At 34.9% G+C, this 23,211-nt stretch overlaps 1 protein-coding gene across 1 annotated transcript in view; it reads left to right on the top strand.

Moving 5' to 3' along the window:
* The first annotated feature begins 410 nt into the window (after positions 1–410).
* The window catches only part of LOC149795449 (solute carrier family 23 member 1-like), a 37,639-nt gene continuing 14,838 nt past the window's right edge, over positions 411–23,211 (top strand). The window contains exons 1-4 of the mRNA XM_089965231.1: positions 411–481; positions 19,191–19,350; positions 19,965–20,122; positions 21,498–21,586. Of these exons, the coding sequence (XP_089821357.1) occupies positions 459–481; positions 19,191–19,350; positions 19,965–20,122; positions 21,498–21,586 (430 nt within the window). The 5' untranslated portion in view covers positions 411–458. The remainder of the gene's footprint in view (positions 482–19,190; positions 19,351–19,964; positions 20,123–21,497; positions 21,587–23,211) is intronic.

Below are 23,211 nucleotides of genomic sequence, written 5' to 3' on the forward strand. Positions count from 1 at the left end.
ACAATGCTTCCAATTATCAGAGACATTCAGAATAGAAAAGTCAAGCAGAATATGCAGGAGTTGGACAGAAGCGGCCAGTTTAACAACTTAAAAGAAACATTAGAGAACACGTATGCTTTATTTATTAATATATCTGCAACATTGCTGAAATCTGTAAATGTAGTTAGCCTGAATCTGAATTTCGTTCTTCCTTTTGTTGTGATTAGCTATTCAGGCTCACTTCTGGAAAACATTGGTTTATACAACCATGCTCTGATAATAACAGTCACAAGCTTTTGTGTCGCTACACTTCAAAGAAAAATCCCACCTTATGTTCAGTCTTCTGTCCTAAAAATAAAACAGAGATCCGTTTTCACCTTTGGTTGGTGTCTGTCTTGACATTTATAACCCATCTGATTGTGTTCACTTTCATTCGTACCTGCAGGCGCTCAGATTAGAACAGGAAAAAACACGACTGCATGTTATCACCATTAGATTACAGGTAAGTCACTTTTGCTTAAATAATTCTGGTTAGCTGCATGAACGATTCAGTTCAAAACCACATTGTATACGTATTGTCTTTGCGAATTTATCTTTACCGTCGAGTACATTCAGTTGTCTGAAAGATTGTTTAAGATCTCACAAATTTACGAATGACTTCACATAATGAAACATTATTCTGAATTACTATTCTCTCTGGATTAAATATCTATTTTATTTCAAGTAGAATTGCGTGTACACTTATGCATGAAATAGTGGGGAACTGAGGTCGACTCTGGAGCACTCTTAATTGTATAGTACTGATTTTCTCGTTTTGTATAACGTTAACATAATATTTTTTTCGTGTGTCGTTAAACACATATCCATCTCGAGCAGCTTTTCGAGAATATTTTTAGCGCCCTTTCTCTATTACTTCTTGAAAATAAATTGCCATATTGTATTGTATTGGGTTACGAGAACATAGCACTCTAACACTTTTTAAAACGGTACGTTCACGTTTGGTTGCACCAAAGTTTTAAGTACTATTCTAGAGCAAAATTCTCTTATTAGAATACGACAATATTTGTGGCGCACGTTTTGCTTTATTAATTGAAAACAAATGCCATAGTACGGTGTTTAGGAAAGAGGTTTCATCAACATTGGTTGTTGGGTGGGGTGGGTGGGGTCGAATTTGTTATTTCCTCTAGTATAGTTTATTCTATCTCCCTAACACCGACTGGCCTTTTAAGAAATAATGAATAAATCCAACAAACCTATAAATGGAGAAGTCAGTATAAATAGCATATACCATAGGTTTATTATAATACTATGGCGATGTCAACGAGCAAAAAAAAACCACCAAAGAAAGAAGATAGAGAACAAATGTGTTATGGTCTACGATCAATCCTTTTCATTTTCTCGTATGCTAACTGCCGAAATATTTTTGACCTATTGCATCATACACATTAACGGAGAAGATTTAGTTTGTTCATTTCTATTATAAAATCTATTTTTGCATTATATTTATTTAACGAAATACTGTATCTAAGCAAACTATACTTTGATGCTTGCGGGTATGTTTTGGGGGGTTACTTAGTACATGTTCAGCTTCATAGAAAGAACAAATCTATCGCTTAAAAATTTTTCACATTTACTCAACTCCTTTAATTTTCACCAATTCTAGAAAATCTATAGTGAGCTTCCGCTTTTCAACAGACACCTGTCTAAGCGAAAACTTCAATATTCAAATGTGTCAAACATCCATCTTGCCTTTTTATGCTTCTTTTCTGTCCAAAAAATGTCTGGTATGTTAAAGTCTGGTATGTTAAATGGCTAGCAACGCCCAGCTAGACCACGAATTTGTTGAACACTCCATGAATTTGTTGAACACTCCATGAATTTGTTGAACACTCCATGAATTTGTTCCCCATTCTCATTGAATTTAATTGTCATTCATTAGCTTCTATCAAGCAGGCCGATGACTATGACGCATTTACTTTCACATCACTCGTTTGGTTTTGGTTAGTTTATATAAGCGTGGCTTTTCTGCCCATTTTGTAGAGAATATTTTATATCATGTTTTTAAATATATACTTTATTTGCCTTTTCATATTTTGTGCGTATCAAATCACGCCAGCTATGTTGAGTACATTTATGAAAAAGTGGTTACTTTTGCGCCAGTTGTAAGATTTAAGTAGCACCATTATGGGTGCAGTAGAATAGAGGACTCATTGGAGTTTTGTCATTTCAATTGCTCAGTAGACCATTTTTGCTTGATATATTGTATGTGGGCATAGATCTCGCCAAAATGTCTGCTATCTCAAATTTAATTGGTGATCTTATGCTACCTTTGGCTCCCTAATACCAATACACTGATCTTGATTTTAACGCAGCGATTTAGCATGTTTTTATTTCAGTGTTTCATTTTAGATTAATAGTCAAATAGCAGATAAGAAAGAACTTACCAACTCATCCCCTGAGTAGTTAGCATTGTGACCGAGATATTCTGTTTGATTTCGTCCTTGTTATTATCTTCGCAAAATATAACCTCATTTTGTTGCATCTTTGAAGACACTCCGAGTCTATTGTGTATTCCAAATTCAACATATCAGCGAGTTGGTCCTAATATAATGGTTCCAAGCATTCTTAGTTCTTTTTTGGCTAGAAACAACTATTTTTACGTCTTATAATTGATGGTACCTCTCTTGTCAAATGCACGTAGCATTTTTTGTAATGATCCTGCAAACTCACAAAATGAATTTACCTGTTACATATTTTATGTGCATGAGCTTTGAATAAGCGATCTAATGTGCATGTGTCGGGGAATCGCTATATTGCTTAAAAAAAATTAAACCATTTGTATGTATATGTATATATGAGTTCAGCACAAAATCCCAGATGCTTCTTTAATTTACTGATATTTGATATTTTTTGTGTTTTTTATTTTAGGGTGGGTGTTGTGTCCTTTCTGGAGACATTGAAAATAGTTTGGGTATTCGAACAGTGGGCATGTTTAGTGTTAAAACAAATTGACTACTTTTAGATAGATATGCTTTAAAATATCTTCATTTCGTCGTGTCAGTCAGTGTTCAGTAGTGAATATGAATAGCCTGAATGAGGTTAACACAGTAGTGAATATGAATAGTCTGAATGAGGTTAACACAGTAGTGAATATGAATAGTCTGAATGAGGTTAACACAGTAGTGAATATGAATAGTCTGAATGAGGTTAACACATGTAACGTCAGACTCCATGAAATAAATACACAGTTTCAAAGAAAACTATTATAGGCTTTCATTTGTCACAAAAATGCAACAGGTAACTATAATAGCCTGTTGGAAATAATAAAAATTGACAGGACTCAGTAGCGCATTGTCATAGTCCCAGGCCACATGAAAATCGAAATTTCCAGAGTTAATCACATTGTCTCCTACAATATTAGATAAATTTGTAGAGCTGCAAATATCAAGGGGTTTAAAATCCCACTTCACAAGGAAGCGTTTTGCTCAAAACAACATATTTTCATGATTTTAATGATTTTTATTCTCACGCTTACATGTGGTATCTCGAGTTTATAACACCAAGTTTCAAGCATAACTAAACTGTACTGGCTATTCATGTCGTTAAAATCAGAGTGTTCCGGATATGGTCAAATGTCCTGATGACCAAATCTATGAGTAGTGAAATCGGCAAAGATTTTATGAAAGTTAGGTATTATGTTAATTCCTTTTGGTTATTGATACTTAAATTCCAGGCAAGAACTGTCCTCTTTACACTTGAGTTCATCAGTATTTATCTATATTCGAGTTGTACCGTTAAGTTATTCACCTACTTTCACCGAAGATCGAGGTAACGTGAACTCTTGTGTGCTCTAACAAAGAGCCCACCAACAAATGAACTTAATTTGTTCGAATTGTCAGACTCCTTTTCTAAATTGATAGAGAACTACATCAAAGCGGTTGTATTAGATTTACACAAACTTTAAAACTGTTAACAAAAAATATAAATGAAACTATTTTTAAATAAGCAAGCAAAACATATCTCGTCACATGTGTAGAAAGCTTTTCATTTATAATTACACTGATTCACTCACAAAATCATGATTTCACAGAATATCCTGACATGGTGTTCTTATCCACAACCCAAAAAGTAATTAAATTGTAACAGAATGATCAGGGTAATAAATAAGTTATTTCATTCAGATACATTTTAAATTATCTACCTGCTAATCATATGCAAGTCTTAATATATATTGAGACTGAGTGATAACAACGCAGCTACAATTAATCTAATTCTTTTTCACGAACTGCTAATACGCGCTGTGAATGTGTGTACGTATTTGCGTGAGTGAAAAAGAGGGTCTATCTGTTGAATGTTATATGTACTTAACCTGATGCTTCTAATTCCATCAAGTTCCTAATACTTATTATGTATTCCTTTCCCCTTACACAATTCATGCTCTCTTTTCCGCAGGAGAATAATGTACAAGAAGTTTCACAGCGCGAACTGACCCCTTCCCCCCATAAAGTTCGATTTACCCTTTTTTGGCAGCAGAAGAAATTGGCAAAAGTAACAGATATAACACATATATGATTGCATCGAGCAACAATTACCTGAGTTAAATATTATAAAATTGTGTGCACTTATTGCCAAACCACATAGTCATAGCGGGCTAATGAAGAACGTACAATATACGATCGGAATGGCATCATCCTTATTAAATATTGCGCCTTCTTATCGGGGTTAAGACACGCAAATAATAAAACTGCAGCATGCTATTGACCAACCATTTCATTGCAGGTGGGAGTCCGGTGGATCAAATGTGTTTGAAAAGCTGCACAAGGAACAAGGCCATGAAATTCGATCTCAGAATGATTCAGAAATAATATGAGCTCTTTTTATTTTTAATTTGAAAAGTTGTTCTCTATCGTACAGGCAAAATAATAATACAATAAAATATAAAGGGAATTGTGTCAGAAAGACAGCTTGGACTATTTAGTTGTGCCAGATAGTTGTGTTGTTCAGGTTTTGGTCTAGCTTTTACAAAATGAATTCGAAATTGTGGCGTGCAATTTCACCTGCTTCACATCGCCTAGTTATCTGTATACAGTATACAAATCTCGTGAAAATCTGACCTGTTAGTAAACTAGAGTTGTTAGTGAGCTAGAGCTGTTAGTGAACTAGAGCTATTAATGAACTAGAGTTGTTAATGAACTAGACTTGATAGTGAACTAGAGTTGTTAATGAACTCGAGTTGTTAATGAACTAGAGTTGTTAATTAATTAGAGTATTTAATGAACTAGACTTGCTAGTGAACTAGAGTTGTTAATGAACTAGAGTTGTTAGTGAACTAGAATTGTTACTGAACTAGAGATTTTAGTGAACCAGAGTTGTTAGTGAAATAGAGCTGTTAATGAACTCGAGTTGTTAAGGAACTAGAGTTGTTAATGAACTAGACTTGATAGTTAACTAGAGTTGTTAGTGAACTAGAGCTATTAATGAACTAGAGTCGTTAGTGAACTAGAATTGTTACTGAACTAGAGATTTTAGTGAACTAGAGTTGTTAGTGAAATAGAGTTGTTAATGAACTCGAGTTGTTAAGGAACTATAGTTGTTAATGAACTAGACTTGATAGTTAACTAGAGTTGTTAGCAAACTAGAGTTGTTAGTGAACTCGAGTTGTTAAGGAACTAGAGTTGTTAATTAACTAGAGTATTTAATTGAAATAGAGTTGCTAGTGAACTAGAGTTGTTAATGAACTTGAGTTGTTAGTGAACTAGAATTGTTACTTAACTAGAGATTTTAGTGAACTAGAGTTGTTAGTGAACTAGAATTGTTAATGAACTAGAGTTGTTAATGAACTAGAGTTGTTAATGAACTAGAGTTTTTAGTGAGCAGGAGCTCACAATATGCCTCTAATTATGTGACACTAGTCTGCATTTTTGAAAGTGACCAATTAACTATTTTGAAAAATGCTTTAGCTCTGAAAATACCAATAAAGAAAATGACAGATTTGAAAACTTCGATTATAATAGACGTGTGAAAATTATATTGATATAATGTCATAAGCACGTACTATATGACATTTTCGTTTGGCTATAGCATGGCCGTTGTGTTAAAATTGAAGCTATTTTTTAAACAATTTAGGTAGTACACATGCAACTACCAACTTTGTATCTTTACAGAATATAAAGATATGAGTGGGAAACCTAATAATAGAATATCGTTTTGGTTGTCGGATCCGGACCATGTGACAAAATGTGAGAAATGAAGTCCGTCAGTTTTCAATGGTACCTTGCGTCTAGAACGATCTAATATCGAAATTAACATTTTTGATGCAATGTACACATAAAATGAGTTAAACATAAAACAAACAGTTTTATTAAACAACCTGCATTATGCATGAAGACTGTTATAGACAATAATTATCCCAACAGTTTAAGGAGTGCATGTAAACAAAGGACAAGGTTTGATAAGGGCCGAGATTGCCACCCGCCACATTGGCGATAAATGTCCGTAATTATAAGATCACGTGTTTTGATTAAACCGCAATGACTCTGTGCAATCTGTAACATATATACCTATGATACAATGAATAAACATTTAATTTTGTTCCTAAATTGACGTATGTTTTAAAAAATTCAAATATTTTGCCATATTTTTGTATCTTCAGAGTCCCCAGAAACTACCAGGGCAATCTAGAACATGTACTTTTGTTTTGAAGAACACACATTGTTAAAACCGTCTAAGATATATGAAATATACTTGTTTTCGTTGCGCTCATCCCAAGACTTTATTTCGTATCCAGCTGAATATAGCATGCCAATACAATATTGACTGCAGTAGTTCTCGAAGAAGCATTTCTTGGAGAAAGGGATTATATCGTACAGTTATAAATTTTACTATACTTTTAATGCAACGATACGTACACAGTACTTTGTTCATATTTTAATGAAGGAACACACTTTTGGGGGCATAATTAATGTTACCAAAAGGAGCAACACAAGGCAACATGTTATTTACACAGTAATTTGCCGATCACGTTGTCATTCAACTCGACTGGTTTATAGTGCTTAACAGTTAATTGCTACAATAAATTAGCAGTTCAAGCACAGTTTTAATTTTTTATGCAGTGAGTCACGCTCGTTCCTTATCCACTATTCTTTATTTCTGTCTCTCTTTCTCGTTTCATTTAACAGAAACATCCATCTATCGAAGGTTTTCGATCAGCTTAAAACAACCATGAATGCAGTTGGTTTTTAATACAGATATTTCAACTAGTTGCTTATCTTTATTCAATATCAATCTCAGTCTTGTGTATCACTCCACTGTGTTCTGAAGCGGAGTAGTAACATTATTTTCCTCGCGACTATGCATGTGTGTGTGTGTGTGTGTGTGTGTGAGAGAGAGAGAGAGAGAGAGAGAGAAAATGTGTGTTGTATATGTGTCAGTGGATCGTCAACATAAGGTGATATGGTCGATCATAGCCGCTCCATTATTGCAAATCAAATTATAAGCCAACATATGAATATCCAACCTCACATCTGGTATAAAATTATTTTATTCTTGACTAAACAGTCTCTACTAGAAAGTCCATATGCCTCTGTACTCGTGTGTGTGTTTGTGTGCATTTGAGAGTATGTGTATGGAATGTGTGCGTGCAATAAGTTCTTCAATGTTTAAAGAACTTCTTGCTTTTGATTGAAACATATCAGCTCCATTCGCAAATATCTTTCAGTTTATGCCACTAAAACGCTTCTGTGTTCAAAGTATTTTCAAGACTCGACTATTGTAACTCAGTTCTGTCTGGTTCACCTCAATATCTACTCCAGAGACTTCAAAAAGTTCAAAACAGTTGTTCGGATCATCCTTTGAGTACCACGATCAGAGCACACCTCCCCGCTGCTCTGTACCCTAACACTGGCGACCCATTCGACCCAGAATCAAACACAGAATTTGTTCTCTGTTGTACGTTTCGCTAACGGACTCCAGTCCAACATACCTATCCGACCTCACCCATGTGTACCCACCAGCAAGATACCTACACTCCTATTCGTATACTCATTATTCCCACTATGAAAACGAAGTCATATGGACAACGTTCTTTTGCATACCAATACCAAGCGACGTGGAACGAATTGCCTGCTGAACTTAGACACAAAGATCCCATTCAAGAGTGCCCTTAAAACCCACCTACTTCGACTGCAAGAACAAACTTAAAGACCTAATAATGTTTCCTACCTTACATATTTTCAGCATGTTTTTACGTTTTCTAATTTCAATGGTGTTTGTTTTAGTAATCATATTATATATTTTTTATACACGTGTTGTCTAATGCTGTAAAGCGCTTAGAGATTCTAAAGATTATGCGCTATACAAAGTCCTCTTTATTATTATTATTATTATTATTATTATTATTACTTTATTGACATTTTATTATACAATATGAGATTTTACAGGAGTTGCTAAACTCATCTAGGTCCTTTTCCAAAACGTTATATTTTATTATCTAAACGTGACACTCATTTTACATACATTTGAGTGCATTCAAAAAACCAAGTTCAAACATTTCACAAAGCACAGGTTACACTTCAAAAGGAAAGAAAAGAAACAAATAGGCATGTAGGAAATATCAGTGTGTGTGTGGGGGGGAATATCATTGCATTGTTTATAGTCATTGTTTTCCAGCTTTTCTTTCTTCGATCGATTACTTTGAATGTAATTGTAAGTATTAAAGGCAACTAGTTTCGTCGATGTGTTAGGATACATTTCCGGACATTTATAAATGTTGCAGCTTGTTGTTTTCATCTAGTTTACCTTTGCCTTTTAATAATAAATGCATATTACATAAGATGGTCTAGATTTCTCATTTACATTTTGAAATGTACGACCTGGCGTTTGTAAAATGGTGGACTTAGGTTTCTGACAAGTTGTTGTTGTGTTTAACGCTGTCACAGAATTGTAACCGAGTGGGTTTTTGGACGAAATGAACAAGCCAAACACAATGTAAGAAAGATGGAAATTTATGAATGAGTTAATAATGATAAATATATGTAAAAATACAATTGAAAATAAACAAAACAAATATTGAATAAAATGAAGTGCAGATCAAAGAACCCTCATGGGTTGCACTTACCCCTTAAACAGTAGGTTGTTCAACAAGAACAAAATTATAAAGATTCAAAACAATCTTTGACACACCTGAAGATTCAAAACAATCTTTGACACACCTAAAGATTCAAAACAATCTTTGACACACCTAAAGATTCAAAACAATCTTTGACACACCTAAAGATTCAAAACAATCTTTGACACACCTAAAGATTCAAAACAATCTTTGACACACCTAAAGATTCAAAACAATCTTTGACACACCTAAAGATTCAAAACAATCTTTGACACACCTAAAGATTCAAAACAATCTTTGACACACCTAAAGATTCAAAACAATCTTTGACACACCTAAAGATTCAAAACAATCTTTGACACACCTAAAGATTCAAAACAATCTTTGACACACCTAAAGATTCAAAACAATCTTTGACACACCTAAAGATTCAAAACAATCTTTGACACACCTAAAGATTCAAAACAATCTTTGACACACCTAAAGATTCAAAACAATCTTTGACACACCTAAAGATTCAAAACAATCTTTGACACACCTAAAGATTCGCAATAATCTTATCACGACTAAGATTCGCAATAATCTTATCACGACTAAGATTCGCAATAATCTTATCACGACTAAGATTCACAATAATCTTATCACGACTAAGATTCACAATAATCGTATCACGACTAAGATTCACAATAATCTTATCACGACTAAGATTCACAATAATCTTATCACGACTAAGATTCACAATAATCTTATCACGACTAAGATTCACAATAATCTTATCACGACTAAGATTCACAATAATCTTATCACGACTAAGATTCACAATAATCTAATCACAACAGACAGCTTTGTTGTGGAAGCTCCAGATGATAACAAGAAACTTTAGACGGTTTCGTACAGCTTCGGACCGTTCTAGTTATATTCACAATAACCTTTCATATACATTCACGGCTACATACACGGTCAGCTACCATAATAGTCAGCTACAAACAGTCAGCTACGAACACAGTCAGAATCATCTTCAAACACAGTCAGAAACAGCTTCCAACACAGTCAGAAACAGCTTGAAACACAGTCACAGCTTCCAACACAGACACAGCTGCCAACACAGACGCACAGACGCAGCTACAGATTCACATACGCATCTATAATAAAACCAAATGGGACATAATAGTTTATGCATAATTTCTATATATATGATATTACTTTTAAAAAATCTGCGTTGTAATAAACATTATTACGCGATAACACAGTACAAACCGAATAAGCTTCGCCTATCAAATAAACAGAATGTAAATTTAACACTTACCCCTATGGCTGGAGAATAAAGGAGAGTGTATACTCCTTGACGTGATCCAAAAATGACCATTGTGGTTTTTCGTGATTCGTCTTACTTAAATCCATAGGAGAGTGAGTACAAGTCGGGGTAGAATACCCGTGCACCTCATGTTAGTCATGATACCCGACACAAGTAATCTGTGGCTAGGTACATGATATACAGTCGCTTACCTGGAAAAACATATTCACCCTATATAACGTTGTACGCATGTACAACGAGAAATAGTCTAATTGTTTTAACACAAAACCAAGTTATTTCTTTGCCTTATTCTGTGACAAACGCCATTTTCCAGCACAGGATAGGCTATACATGGCGGCCAGTATTAATGGTGGAGGAAGAACCCAGGAAAACCCCGGAAAGAACCACCGACCCTTGAGAAGCTACTGGCAAGCTTTCTCATATACCTACATTGGCTGAATCCGAGACTCGAACCGGCGCAGACAGAGGTGAGATGGCAGTGATCCGTAACGGAGAGCTCATTAGACCACTCGGCCACTCGGGGCCCCGGTTTCTGACAAATGCGCATTGTATTACTTATTACTTGTACCCATTAATCAGTCTTTTCAAAAACCCAGCTAATTCTCAAGGAGTCTTCCATCTTCATTGTAATGCTTCTGAAAAACTCCGGATGGTATCAGTCTAGTGATATACGATGCACGGTACATCTGCATGCAAATATTGACAGAAGTGTACACTCTGAACTGAAGCGTTGTCTGAAAGCGAGACCTTGGAGATTATAAAAGTTTGGGTTTCAGACGTGGTGACATTTTTTGGTAATAAAAGTTGTTTTTATTGGCTTTCACAAAATCACAAAGTAAACACCTAAGCTAATAAGTTTCATAATTTCAGGTCTGAGCCTCTCAAAATTTATTTAGTTCAAACGTTAAGGCAGCAGTGATTTACATAACATCACAATACATGACAGGCGCGAGACAATCGTTCCTGCGGCAATTACACATTGATAGTTCTGTATCACAATTAAGCTAAACCATCTGAATAATTGGTGAATAGATTGTATTTGCCTTCCAGTGCTCAGATATTGTCAATGAGTCAGGAATTGATTTTTCCACGATTTTGACTTAGCGATAGTTGCATGTCATTAGAATTCAGTACACCTCAATATATCCCAACGTATTCATCAATGTCAACCTGTTCTTATTGACAAATGAGCTAATTTGACTTTTTATGATACGATACGATAAGATATATATATATATATATATATATATATATATATATATATATATATATATATATATATATATGAATAATTTAATTTTAGGAGGTGACTTTGATTGGGTGGGGGAAAGTGTAGATATAACGGGGGGGGGGGGATTTAACTCCAAACGACATAAAGGTTAAAAAGGAGATGGAAAATTTAATATCTAAACATAAACTAGTAGATTTGTATAGAAGACTAAATCTTTTAATAACGGAATACACATATGAATATGGTGGCAAAGCAAGCAGATTAGATAAAATGTCGTCACAAATTACGAAAAAATCCCAATAAAATAAAGCAGAAATATTACAATTTAAAATATCGGACCACAATATAATAATATTAGAAGTATTAATTAAAAATAGGAGTCAATGGGGGAAAGGGATATGAAAGATTAACAATAAAATAATAGAAGAAAGAAAATTTATAGAAATGACAAAGAGGGATATAACAAATTTCAGATTCAAACATGTAAACATAATTGAAGAATGGGATAAATTCAGATATGAAATTAAAGAAAATGCAATTGCCTATTTAAGAAGAAGGAAAGAATTAATCAATATGGAAAAACAGATAATTAAATCACAATTGGAAAAAAAACTAATAGAGAGGAAAGAACAGAAATAAAGAAAAAAGGTTAAAAGAAATAGAAGAAGAGGAAAATAAAGGAAGGAGCATTAGAGCAGGAAAATTCACACAATTATATAAAAAAGCTAAAGGTTTATACAAAAGGGAGGAAATATGGGGGGGGGGGAGAAACTGGAAACGTTAAAAGATGACAATAAAGAACTAACAGAAAAGAAAGACTTTATGGAGTGTGTCCTACAGTACTACAAAGACCTATACACTACGCAACAAACTGATAACAATACCATAGATAGTTACCTAGTGCGAGACTATATCAACAGAACATAGGGACATACGTGGCAATCTCATCTCAACAGAAGAAATTAATGCAACAATTAAACAATTAGCTAAAGGAAAAGCGCCAGGTGGAGATGGACTCACCGCGGAATTCTATCAAAGATTCCACGGTGAGTTATCGCCGATCCTAGAAATACTATACAACAATATTTTCTTAAAAAACGATACAATGACAAAAACTATGAGGGAGGGTATTATAACTATTATGTACAAAGGGAAGGGAGACAAAGAAGATCTTACAAATTGGAGGCCCATCTCCCTCCTAAATCTGGATTACAATATTTTAAGTAGGTTCTTAGCAAATCGAGCAAAAAAGGAATAGGAAAATTCTTAAACATAAATCAAACTTGTGGTGGAAAGGGTAGAGATATTCAAAATAACATTCTAAATATAAGAATAGCAATTGATTACATAAACGAAACAGCTCAGAAAGGTGCTATGGTACTTTTCGACCATGATAAAAGCTTTCGATAGATTAGAACACAACGATACACCAAACGTTTTTAAAAAATTTGGTTTTGAAAAAAAAAATCAAAGGTGGACCGAAATCCTTTACAAAAAGATAACCTCAAAAGTACAGGTAAATGGAACTATCACGAAAGAATCTGACAAACAAAGATCAGTGAGGCAAAGCTGCCCACTGTCATTGTCATTATATGTAATACCGATTGAAATTTTAAGCCATATGATAAGAAACAAGAAAGAAATTGAAGGGATAAAAATCCACAGCTTACGGTATGAGTTCAAAATGCTCCAGCATGCAGATGATTGCACCGACTTTATAAGAGATACCAGATCCTACTAATCCCTAGTAGAAGAATTTGAAAAATTTGGCAAAGCATCTGGATCTAAGATAAACCATGAAAAAACATAAATATTAAAAATAGGCAACTGGTGGAGTAACCACCCGGGATACCCACCACACCTTGTAAAAAAGAGGGTAAAAGCACTAGGAGCTTACTTTGGAAAAAATGATGAAGAAAACTACAAAGTTTGCTGAGGAAATTAAAGGAAAATATAAACATCTGGGCACAAACGCTATTATGCATAATGGAGCGGGCCCAAGTGGCCAAAACATACTTCTACTCAAACATGAACTACATAATGAAATCAGTAGATATAGAAAATAAAGTATTGAATCAAATTGATAATGAAATAATAAACTTTATATGGGGCTTTAAAACACACTATATAATAAAGGAAACTCTTTATAGATCAAACAGAAGAGGGGGGCTAGCACTACCAAGCCCACAACTACTAAAATGCGCAAATATATTGAACTGATTTAAAACGATAAATGTAGAACCAAAGACTCCATGGGAAGCCATATATATATATATATATATATATATATATATATATATATATATATATATATATATATATATATATATATATATATATATATACTGGTTTGGTTTTAGCCTAAAAAACAGATCAGATATTTACAAAAACAATCAATTAATGAAACAACTGGAGGTACCCAGAAAATTTAGGAATATTAAAAATATCATAATTAAATATAGAAAAAAAGGATTTGTGGAATATAAAAAAAGAGGAAACATAACTGGATAAGGGAGGAAATCACTAAAAACATTAGATGTAAAATAGAACAAGAAAAATGGGGGGTTTATAGGCCAAGAGTGTGGGGGCACTGGTCTCAAATCAAATCACTAAAATTACAAAGCCTAATTTTTAAATACCTTCACAATGCATGGTTAACTGGGGATGTTGCATTAAGGAGACATATGATAAAATCAATACCTAAATGCCCTTTGTGCAAAAGAGCTTATTTTGCTAAAAACCATGTAACCACACAATGCGAAAAAAGGAAAGATTAAAGAATACAATTAATTATAGAGATCTGCAAAAGAGAACGGTACCGAAGGAATAGCATACTCTTCCTAGATAGAGATTTTGACACAAGCACAATGTTTAAGGTCATTGAATACATAATTGAGATCATGATGGCACGCAGGCAAATAATACAAATGATCAAGTAGGCGAAATAAATCGATGTATAATTTGCTTGGAGGGGGTGTTGAGGCACCACGAGGGGTGGGTGGGAGGGGAGCTTTGGTTTGCTACTCATTAGAGGTGTGCTACTGCCAGTGTGCGAGTCAGAGCCCCCACCTCATCCCTCAACTCAGACATGTGTTCTCACTCTCTTTAAGCGACCAGAATATCAAATTAAGAGCCAATCTGAATCCCGTTGGTAATATCTCAGATCATAAAATTACTGAAATAAAGAAAAGGAATGGGAGGAGGAATGGGAGGGGAGCTTCGGTTTGCTACCCATTAGGGTTGTGCCACCGCAAGTGTGCGGGCTTTAGCCCTCATCACAGCTCTTAAGCCGGACCTAAATTAAAATTTACTTAAGTTTTATTAGGGTTAAGAAAAAGAAACCAATGGATGGGACAGAGAATTTATGTGGGGGAAAGTAATACTCAATGACGTCATAAGGCTATGTCACATGGCGCTACGCGAAGTGAACAGGTAAATGAAAAAGTCTCGGAAAAACACCCACGTAGAACACGTAGAAAAACGGGAATAGGCTAGTAGGCAACTAATAATCTTCTATACCTTTCCTATCTAACTATACAGCTCCCTTACTGTATAGCTCTTTTCCTTCCTATGGAAATTTCTTTAAACGCTTTTGGATCTTTTGCTTAAAATAGGTTAAATAATAAAGAGACGGCCAAACTAGAGTCGGGAGAAATACAGTTAAATAAAGAAAGCTTGGACCCCCACTCGAGCACAGACGGCCTCATTCTAGAATTTAACTAATGCGAGAAACGACACATACCAACACGCATATAAAATAATAGTGTTTTTTAATGACTCACCTGTAGTACACCGTTCATTAATTCATAATTAATTGAATAAAATTTTAAAAATCTAAATTTTATCAAAATTATCAAATAAATCTGTGTTATCCAAATAAATCTATATAGTAAGACAACTGGGGTGAATTGAAAAGTCGTGCTGTCCCTACACGAGAACTTTTTGGCACACATACACAACATATCATATATACACATAGCACACACAGGACGTAGGAGACCTCTAGCGAAGGTCAACTAAGAAATCAGGGGAGGGATTTCGAGTAAGGTGATATATACCGACCTCGGATGAACAACCCAATAGATGACACTAGGACATAACAAATACCCCATCAAAAATTGATTTAAAAAAATAATAAAACATTTCGATCAAAATTCTTTTTATAAAAATAAGCAAACAACATACCTGGGAGAAACAACAGCACATAAAACTCCTATTCTTTTTTTTGGATAAGTGGGGTGGGGGGCATCTGTCTGGGGCATCTGTCTGGTACCCCCCCCCCAAAGATATATGTATGTATGTATGTATGTATGTATGTATGTATGTATGTATGTATGTGCGTACGTGTATATATGTATGTATGTATGTATGTATCCATTTACTTTGAATGTAAATGCACATGCCATCGAAATGTTAACAAAAATATGTTTTTAAAGTCAGTCTGTTAATTTGCAATATAATTGAAAGTATAACATACTTAAGAACATACATGACATTGATGCTAGCGAGTTTGGATGTATGAAGTATAAATAAATAAACTGTATGAAGTATGAATACATGGCTGGCTGTTGTTTGGAGCTTAACGCCATTTCTGAGCGCAAGATAGGCTATACATACATACATACATACATACATACATACATACATACATACATGGGGCCCCGAGTGGCCAAGTGGTCTAAAGCGCTCACCGCTCCGGATCACAGCCATCTCACCTCTGTCTGCGTGGGTTCGAGTCCAAGGCTCGGCTAGCGTGGGTACATGGGAAAGCCTGCCAGTAGCTTCTCGTGGGTCCGTGGTTCTTCCCTGGGTTTTCCAGGGTTCTTCCTCCACCAGTTATACTGGCCGCCATGTATAGCCTATCTTGTGCTGAAAAGTGGCGTTAAACCCTAGAACAACAACAACAACATACATACATACATACATACATACATACATACATACATACATACATGCATGCATGCATGCATAGATACATACCTTGGATGGTAGCTCATTTAGGAGAAGAAAACCTCTGCTGCCTTGCAGCTATGCCCACTCACGGGCATTTCACATAGTTCTATAGCTATGCCCACTCACGGGCAAGACTAAGGGCGTGAACCGCTACTGAAAATCTGGAGAAGGAGTCCCTACGGCGGTCTGACATTGATTTCAACGTCATTCCAGCGACTCCTGCGACGCAGATGGTGCCAAGCTGTATCGGCATTCGTCTTTCCACTGGGTCCAGTAGCTGCATGGAGAGTGGGAGTCTACTGCACTGACAGACTGAACCGGAGCGCCTGGAACAACCCTAACCTTACTGAGAAAACCGAACTGCGCGTCTACCAAGCCTGGGTACTCAGCACACTCCTCTACAGCAGGGAGATATGGACCACCTATGCAAGACACGAGAAGAAACTCAACAACTTCCACACGAGAAGCCTGCGGCGCATTCTACAAATCCAGTGGCAGGACAAAGTACCTAACAAAGAGGTTCTGGAACTCGCCAACATGAACAGCATGTTCTTCATTCTCAGCGAGAGGCGCCTTCGCTGGCTCGGCCACGTCAAGTGAATGGACCCAGGCCACATTCCCAAGGATCTGCTGTTCTGGGAGCTAGCAGAAGGCGCACGACCGACTGGACGGCCACGTCTGCGTTACAAAGATGTCTGCAAGAAAGACATGAAGACGGCCAACATCAATGTCAACGACTGGGAGAGCTGTGCTAATGACCGTTCCACCTGTCGCCTAGCTGTTAGACAGGGCGTTCAAAAACCGAGGAAGACAGGAACATAAAGCACGCTGAAAAGAGAGAAGGAAGAACAGGAAACAACAACTTTCTCTGAAGCTACACCGTCGTCTCCCGTAGATGAACGGATGCCAAGATGATGAACTTAGACACAAATGCACCTCTATGAACTCACTGTATTAACTTAGACACAAATTCACGTCTATTAACTCACTGTATTAACTTATACACAACTGCACCTCTATGAACGCACTGTATTATCAATCTAAATTGTCTTCTGCTTTATAGTCTAGGTTTTGTGTATCGTTTCCTGTCACTCTGTCTTTAAACTTCTGGCATGCTTTATACATTTTTAGGAATACAATGTTGGAAGATGTGCGGTATATTAATAAATGATGTCAAGACCATTGGTTGTTGTATAAACAGTGCGGAAAAAATATGTAGTATTTGATAAGAACTGGTGTGTTTAGTTTTCCTTGAAACATCCCCACCCCCATCACCCGCAAAAGGAATAACTTTCTTGGCATTACGTTTGGCAAATCAAGAACAACAATAATGGATTTCGTACCATTTCCTTTACTTAACATGAACTGATACATTTAACAAATGTTATATCGGATATTCGTAACTTGTTGATGTTGAACACGACTTCATTTCTCTAGTCTACATCCTTCATAAAGAAAAAATATTTAATCTCTTTGCTAGATTGTCAGCCGTTACATATCAAACAAACGCTTAACTTCACGATTTTTCGACATTTTGTATGAAACGGAACAGAAAAACAGATGCAAAATAAAATTTATTTTAATGCATTGTGTAGTGCTTATTTAAAATCAGGTCCCTCCTGTTGTGGTAAAGTGACGAACAATGCTAAGCTTTATATATTATGCGGCATAATTCTATGACAGGTTACATGTAACCACTCAAGTCAATGCTGAGAGGAATTCATAGCTTGTCCAGATGCAATCAAGCTTAAAAATCCCTCTTACAATAAAAAACAACAGTTGTGAACTGGCAGGATATTAAACACAGGACATTTGTTGTTGTTTTGTTTTTTTTGTCGATCGTTGCATCCACTCTATCACTTGATAGTCTTCAAAAAAAAAAGGCCGGTAATATTTTCGGAATAAATAAGTCCAAGTCGGATGTGAATTCGATACAATGATTGCTTTCCTATGTTTGATTTTTCTATTGAACCTATCCTGAATAATTTTCAATGTTCCTGGAAGTACGCGTCCTCATGTTATAATTTAGTACTGGTTGCGGCATTAACGCGTCGTGCAGAGGAAAACTCTTGACCTTTCTTATTTTTCAGACAGACAGAAGTGATAAAAACTATGCTTCAATATTTCTTAGCCTTAAGCTGAACGTTTATCAATCATCACATCGTTTTAGAGATATATTACACTATTGCTGGTGATTATTATAAGGGAAAATGGATATATACATATATGTACACAGTATGCGTGATGGCTGTGTTTCTTACGTTACAAAAATTAATAGAGACATTTTAACTACATCACACACTAAGTGCAATACCTAAACAGTTTAGGATGTAATCAAGTGCAATAAATGAAGAGTCAAGGTTTGTATTCCAGTGCAATACCTTGAGTGCAGAGGGTGTATTTGAGTGCAATACCTGAAGAATAATGGGTGAATTCCAGTGCAGTAATTAAAGAGTAAAGGGTGTATTCCAGCGTATACAAAATATTTAGTTTATCATAAATAATACCTGTATTTCACATAGTTCTATAGGACTTGGCTTCTCATCAATGTTAAAAATGAACCATCTCTTATAGCCTCTTATCCATTGTTTATTTTACCTTTTTAGGATGAATTCAACACCTGATGATAAGAATCAGCATATATCTGACTACATGTATGGGAATGAAAAGCGTGAAGAGGAACGAGTGACAGAAGAGAAGAAACCTGTCTTATTTGGAGTTGAAGACAAACCTCCACCACATCTTTGCTTTTTATTTGCACTTCAGGTGTGTGTGTGTGTGTGTGTGAGAGAGAGAGAGAGAGAGAGAGAGGCTCAAAATAACCACTGATACCTATAAGCATTGCTACAAAAAAGTTATTACGAGTTCCTCCCACGCACATTACCAATTTGCATGTGTGGATTCATTTTATCAAACATGATGTTAATTTAACGTCTGAACAAGATTGAATGAACCAAAGCTTGGATTTTGTGCAGAGATGATCGAGTTATAAAAAGTATCTACAATATAATAAGCAAATGGTAACATGTAGAATCAAATATTTAATAATGTGTTCATAATATTGCACAATGATCAAATAAATAAAGCAACGCAATCTTCATGCATGGATTTTACATTTAGCGGATTTCATCGTTTCAAACATTGATGAAGGAAACAATTTAGAGGCAACAATCATGATATCTAAATGTAAAATATAAACTTCATTTTTCAATCGTTTCAGTTATTAGAGAACATTGCATTTTCTGCTTTCTATACGTTTCAATCATCATCATCATTTTCATTATCATCATCGTCGTCGTCGTCATCTTCTTTTCTTTGTCTTGCTCCTTTTGTTCTTCTCCTTATTAAAAAATTAAATGACGACATTATCATTTTTGCAGCAAGCCATCATGTGCATTGGTGGCGTGTTGTCTCTACCCTTTATTGTCACATCACTGGTATGCGCTAAAGGACAGGAGGACGTCATTTCTCAACTCCTTAGTATAACTCTGTTTATGTGTGGTCTGGCAACATTTCTGCAGTCAACGTTTGGTGTCAGGTGAAGTACACATTTGAGTAGCATGAACATTAATTCATTGTAAAAGAATAAGGAAGAAAGACTGAACAGTAGAAATAAAACAGCATCTCATTCACTTATGCATACTGCATGCATTTCTTGATGTGTGAGCGTGTGTGTGCATGAGTATGAGTTGATTAATGTGCGCGCACATCTATTATGACCAAATTTAATCAGGTGCAACCAGGACAGACCATGATCCGCCGTCATATAATACGCCGGCAGATCTGGGTCTACATTATTTGTTTATAACTCTTTAACTAATATATTTAAGATCACTCAAATAACCTTTGGTAATTTATGAAGTGGAAGGCTTGAAGAAAGACGATTCAGAACGCATGCAATTTACTATGCTCTTGTATCATTTTACAATATTCTTTCTCATTGCAAATAAATAATTTGTTTTACATATATGCGATTGCCATTAGGTACACTGTACTAAAATATCTAGCTGATTTATACTCGAACAAACAAAATACGACCAAGAAATTGAAAAAACAAACAAACAAACAACACAAATGTCAATCTGATCATCAAGGCAACATCTAAGATTAACGGCATGTACGATTTGCAGAAGAATAACTATTGAATTAAAATAAAGAGAGATAATAATACAAAATAAATTTTAAATAAATTTTACAAAGAGCTTACGATATATGTATTGCAAATTCGAATAATAAGATAAAAATGATAAAATCTGCTACATAATTTTACAACTTGCTACATGTTGAAGCTGAACACTGAAACACAGACATGAAATAATTGTTCGAAATATATATAATTATTAATATTTATTTGGTGCAGGATACTTTTTATGAATTAAAAACAAAAGAGATCAAACGAACAGGCTGAATGTTGCATTACTTGTTCTTTCGTCTGAGAGCATTTTTTATTTTATGCAAAATATTCAAATCTCTCTGATTTGGTACAGTTTAATGTACGTACTTTTAAATGTCCCAATAAAGTATTTTAAAACGCAAAAATGTCACAAGTGAATGATCATCCCTTAAGATGCGTATCTGGAATATAAATGGAAATACGTGCAGGTTAAATCTCACTCTGTAAGGAGATCAATTAATTCAGACATAGTTCTCATGCAGGAATTTTCCATTTCAAGCCAATTCAGTATTCAATTGTTTTCCTACCTTTTATGTGGAATGATACAACACCAATGTTCTTGACAAGGCAATTAGGAAACTGTTTCCGATATGTAAAATGTTGGATTTCAGAAGTTTAAAATGATGACTAAATATTATTTTATAATGAGGAATATGCAGCCTTTCACCGAGTACCTCATATAAGAATATTAATCTTAATAATATTTCATATAATGCATATATTTGTGTTGTTGTTACAGATTGGGTATCATACAAGGCGGGTCCCACACATTTGTAGCCCCAATAGTTGCCATGGTAGCCACGGACCGCTGGAAGTGCAGAGAAGATGGTTAGTCCCAATCCTACATCTCAATGTAACTGCAGTGATTACATATAGTGTTAACGGGCATCGACGGGTACGTCCTGACGTAATCCGACAGATTTTCCCCATGTTTTGTTTTTCCAAAATTTATTTTCTTTCATAGCATATCCACCCACCTACTCATTGCATTTATCTGAATTAACTAGTACTATTCGAATAAATGAATGTTTATGTATATAAGGAACATTAAATTAAATTCGGTTGAGGGAAAAGCTGAAAATAAGAATCCAGCTTCTCTACTAAGTGCCCGAGTATCATTCCCCGAATCATGCTTTTAGTGTAGTCGTAATGACGTAATAGTACTAACATGACTAATGATTGTATTTGTCAAAAGGTAATTCGAAGGTGATATATTTTAAAGTTGACCAATATGTGGACCATATCAGGAGTCAATCAAGTGCTCCATTTGGTTTTGGCTTTCTTAATTCCTTTGAGTCCTTATTTGGATTTTTATTGTGCTTTATAGTAAATATAATGCATGTTCCATCTGTCTTAAGCTTTATTCTTGTCATTGGTGTCTATGCCTTCCTTCATCCGTTATCACTCTATGGTTTTAGACTATGAACCAGAAAGGAATGAAACCGACAATTGATGTAAAATTCCACAAAGAATTTAATTGCTAGAAAACAAAGTGAACAGTTCAGAGGAACTTGCAGCATTGTGAATTAAGTCCCTTTAAAACTTGGAATTGGTCATATTTCTTCCTTCATCTAACACAAGAGTGCTTTATGAACTAATCACATAATTAAATAGATAGAATTGCTTTGAACAAATAAATTTGAATGATGGAACATTTCTTTAACAATGTTTTGAATTGTAACTTAGAGTTCAATATTGTTATGGTGTACATCATAAATTTGATTGGGTTAAAGATGTATTAAGTAATTGTACGTAAATGGCACATCTGACCTCTAACAGTCCAACATTGTTCTTCACTGTGATTGTCTAAGTTATGACTTTAGGCCCCTTAGTTCGGAAACGTCTGGCCTTAGATACTCATATACATTTGAGAGTCTGTCTGAGCTCGCATCATAAAGATGTGTTCCTTCATCCGATATGAATTTTTATTTCATACTTTAATAATTAACATATATATTTTATATGTGGACCAAGATATATCAAATGTTGAATTCGTACATAAATTATGTATTTTATCTGTACACCACAATATCTTAATGAAATTTTACATGGATATTATATCCCAGATTAAAGGCTACATAATTATGTATTTTATCTGTAGACCACAATATCTTAATGAAATCTTACATGGGTGTTATAGCCCATATTGAAGGCTACATAATTCTGTATTTTATCTGTACACCACACTGTCTTAAAGAAATCTTACATGAATGTTATAGCCCAGATTGAAGGCTACATAATTATGCATTTTATCTGAAGACCACACTATCTTAATGAAATCTGTAGACCACACTATCTTAATGAAATCTTACATGGATGTTATAGCCCAGATTGAAGGCTACATAATTAGATGCTTTGCTAAAAGTTGTTGGTCATTTTGAAATTTAGCAATTAACAAAAATCAAATAATATTAACCATATTTTAAAGTAACGCAATTCTACTTTCATTTGTT

Source organism: Sinohyriopsis cumingii, chromosome 7, assembly GCF_028554795.1.
Source record: "Sinohyriopsis cumingii isolate HCF-2022 chromosome 7, ASM2855479v2, whole genome shotgun sequence".
In the NCBI taxonomy this organism is placed as follows: domain Eukaryota; kingdom Metazoa; phylum Mollusca; class Bivalvia; order Unionida; family Unionidae; genus Sinohyriopsis; species Sinohyriopsis cumingii.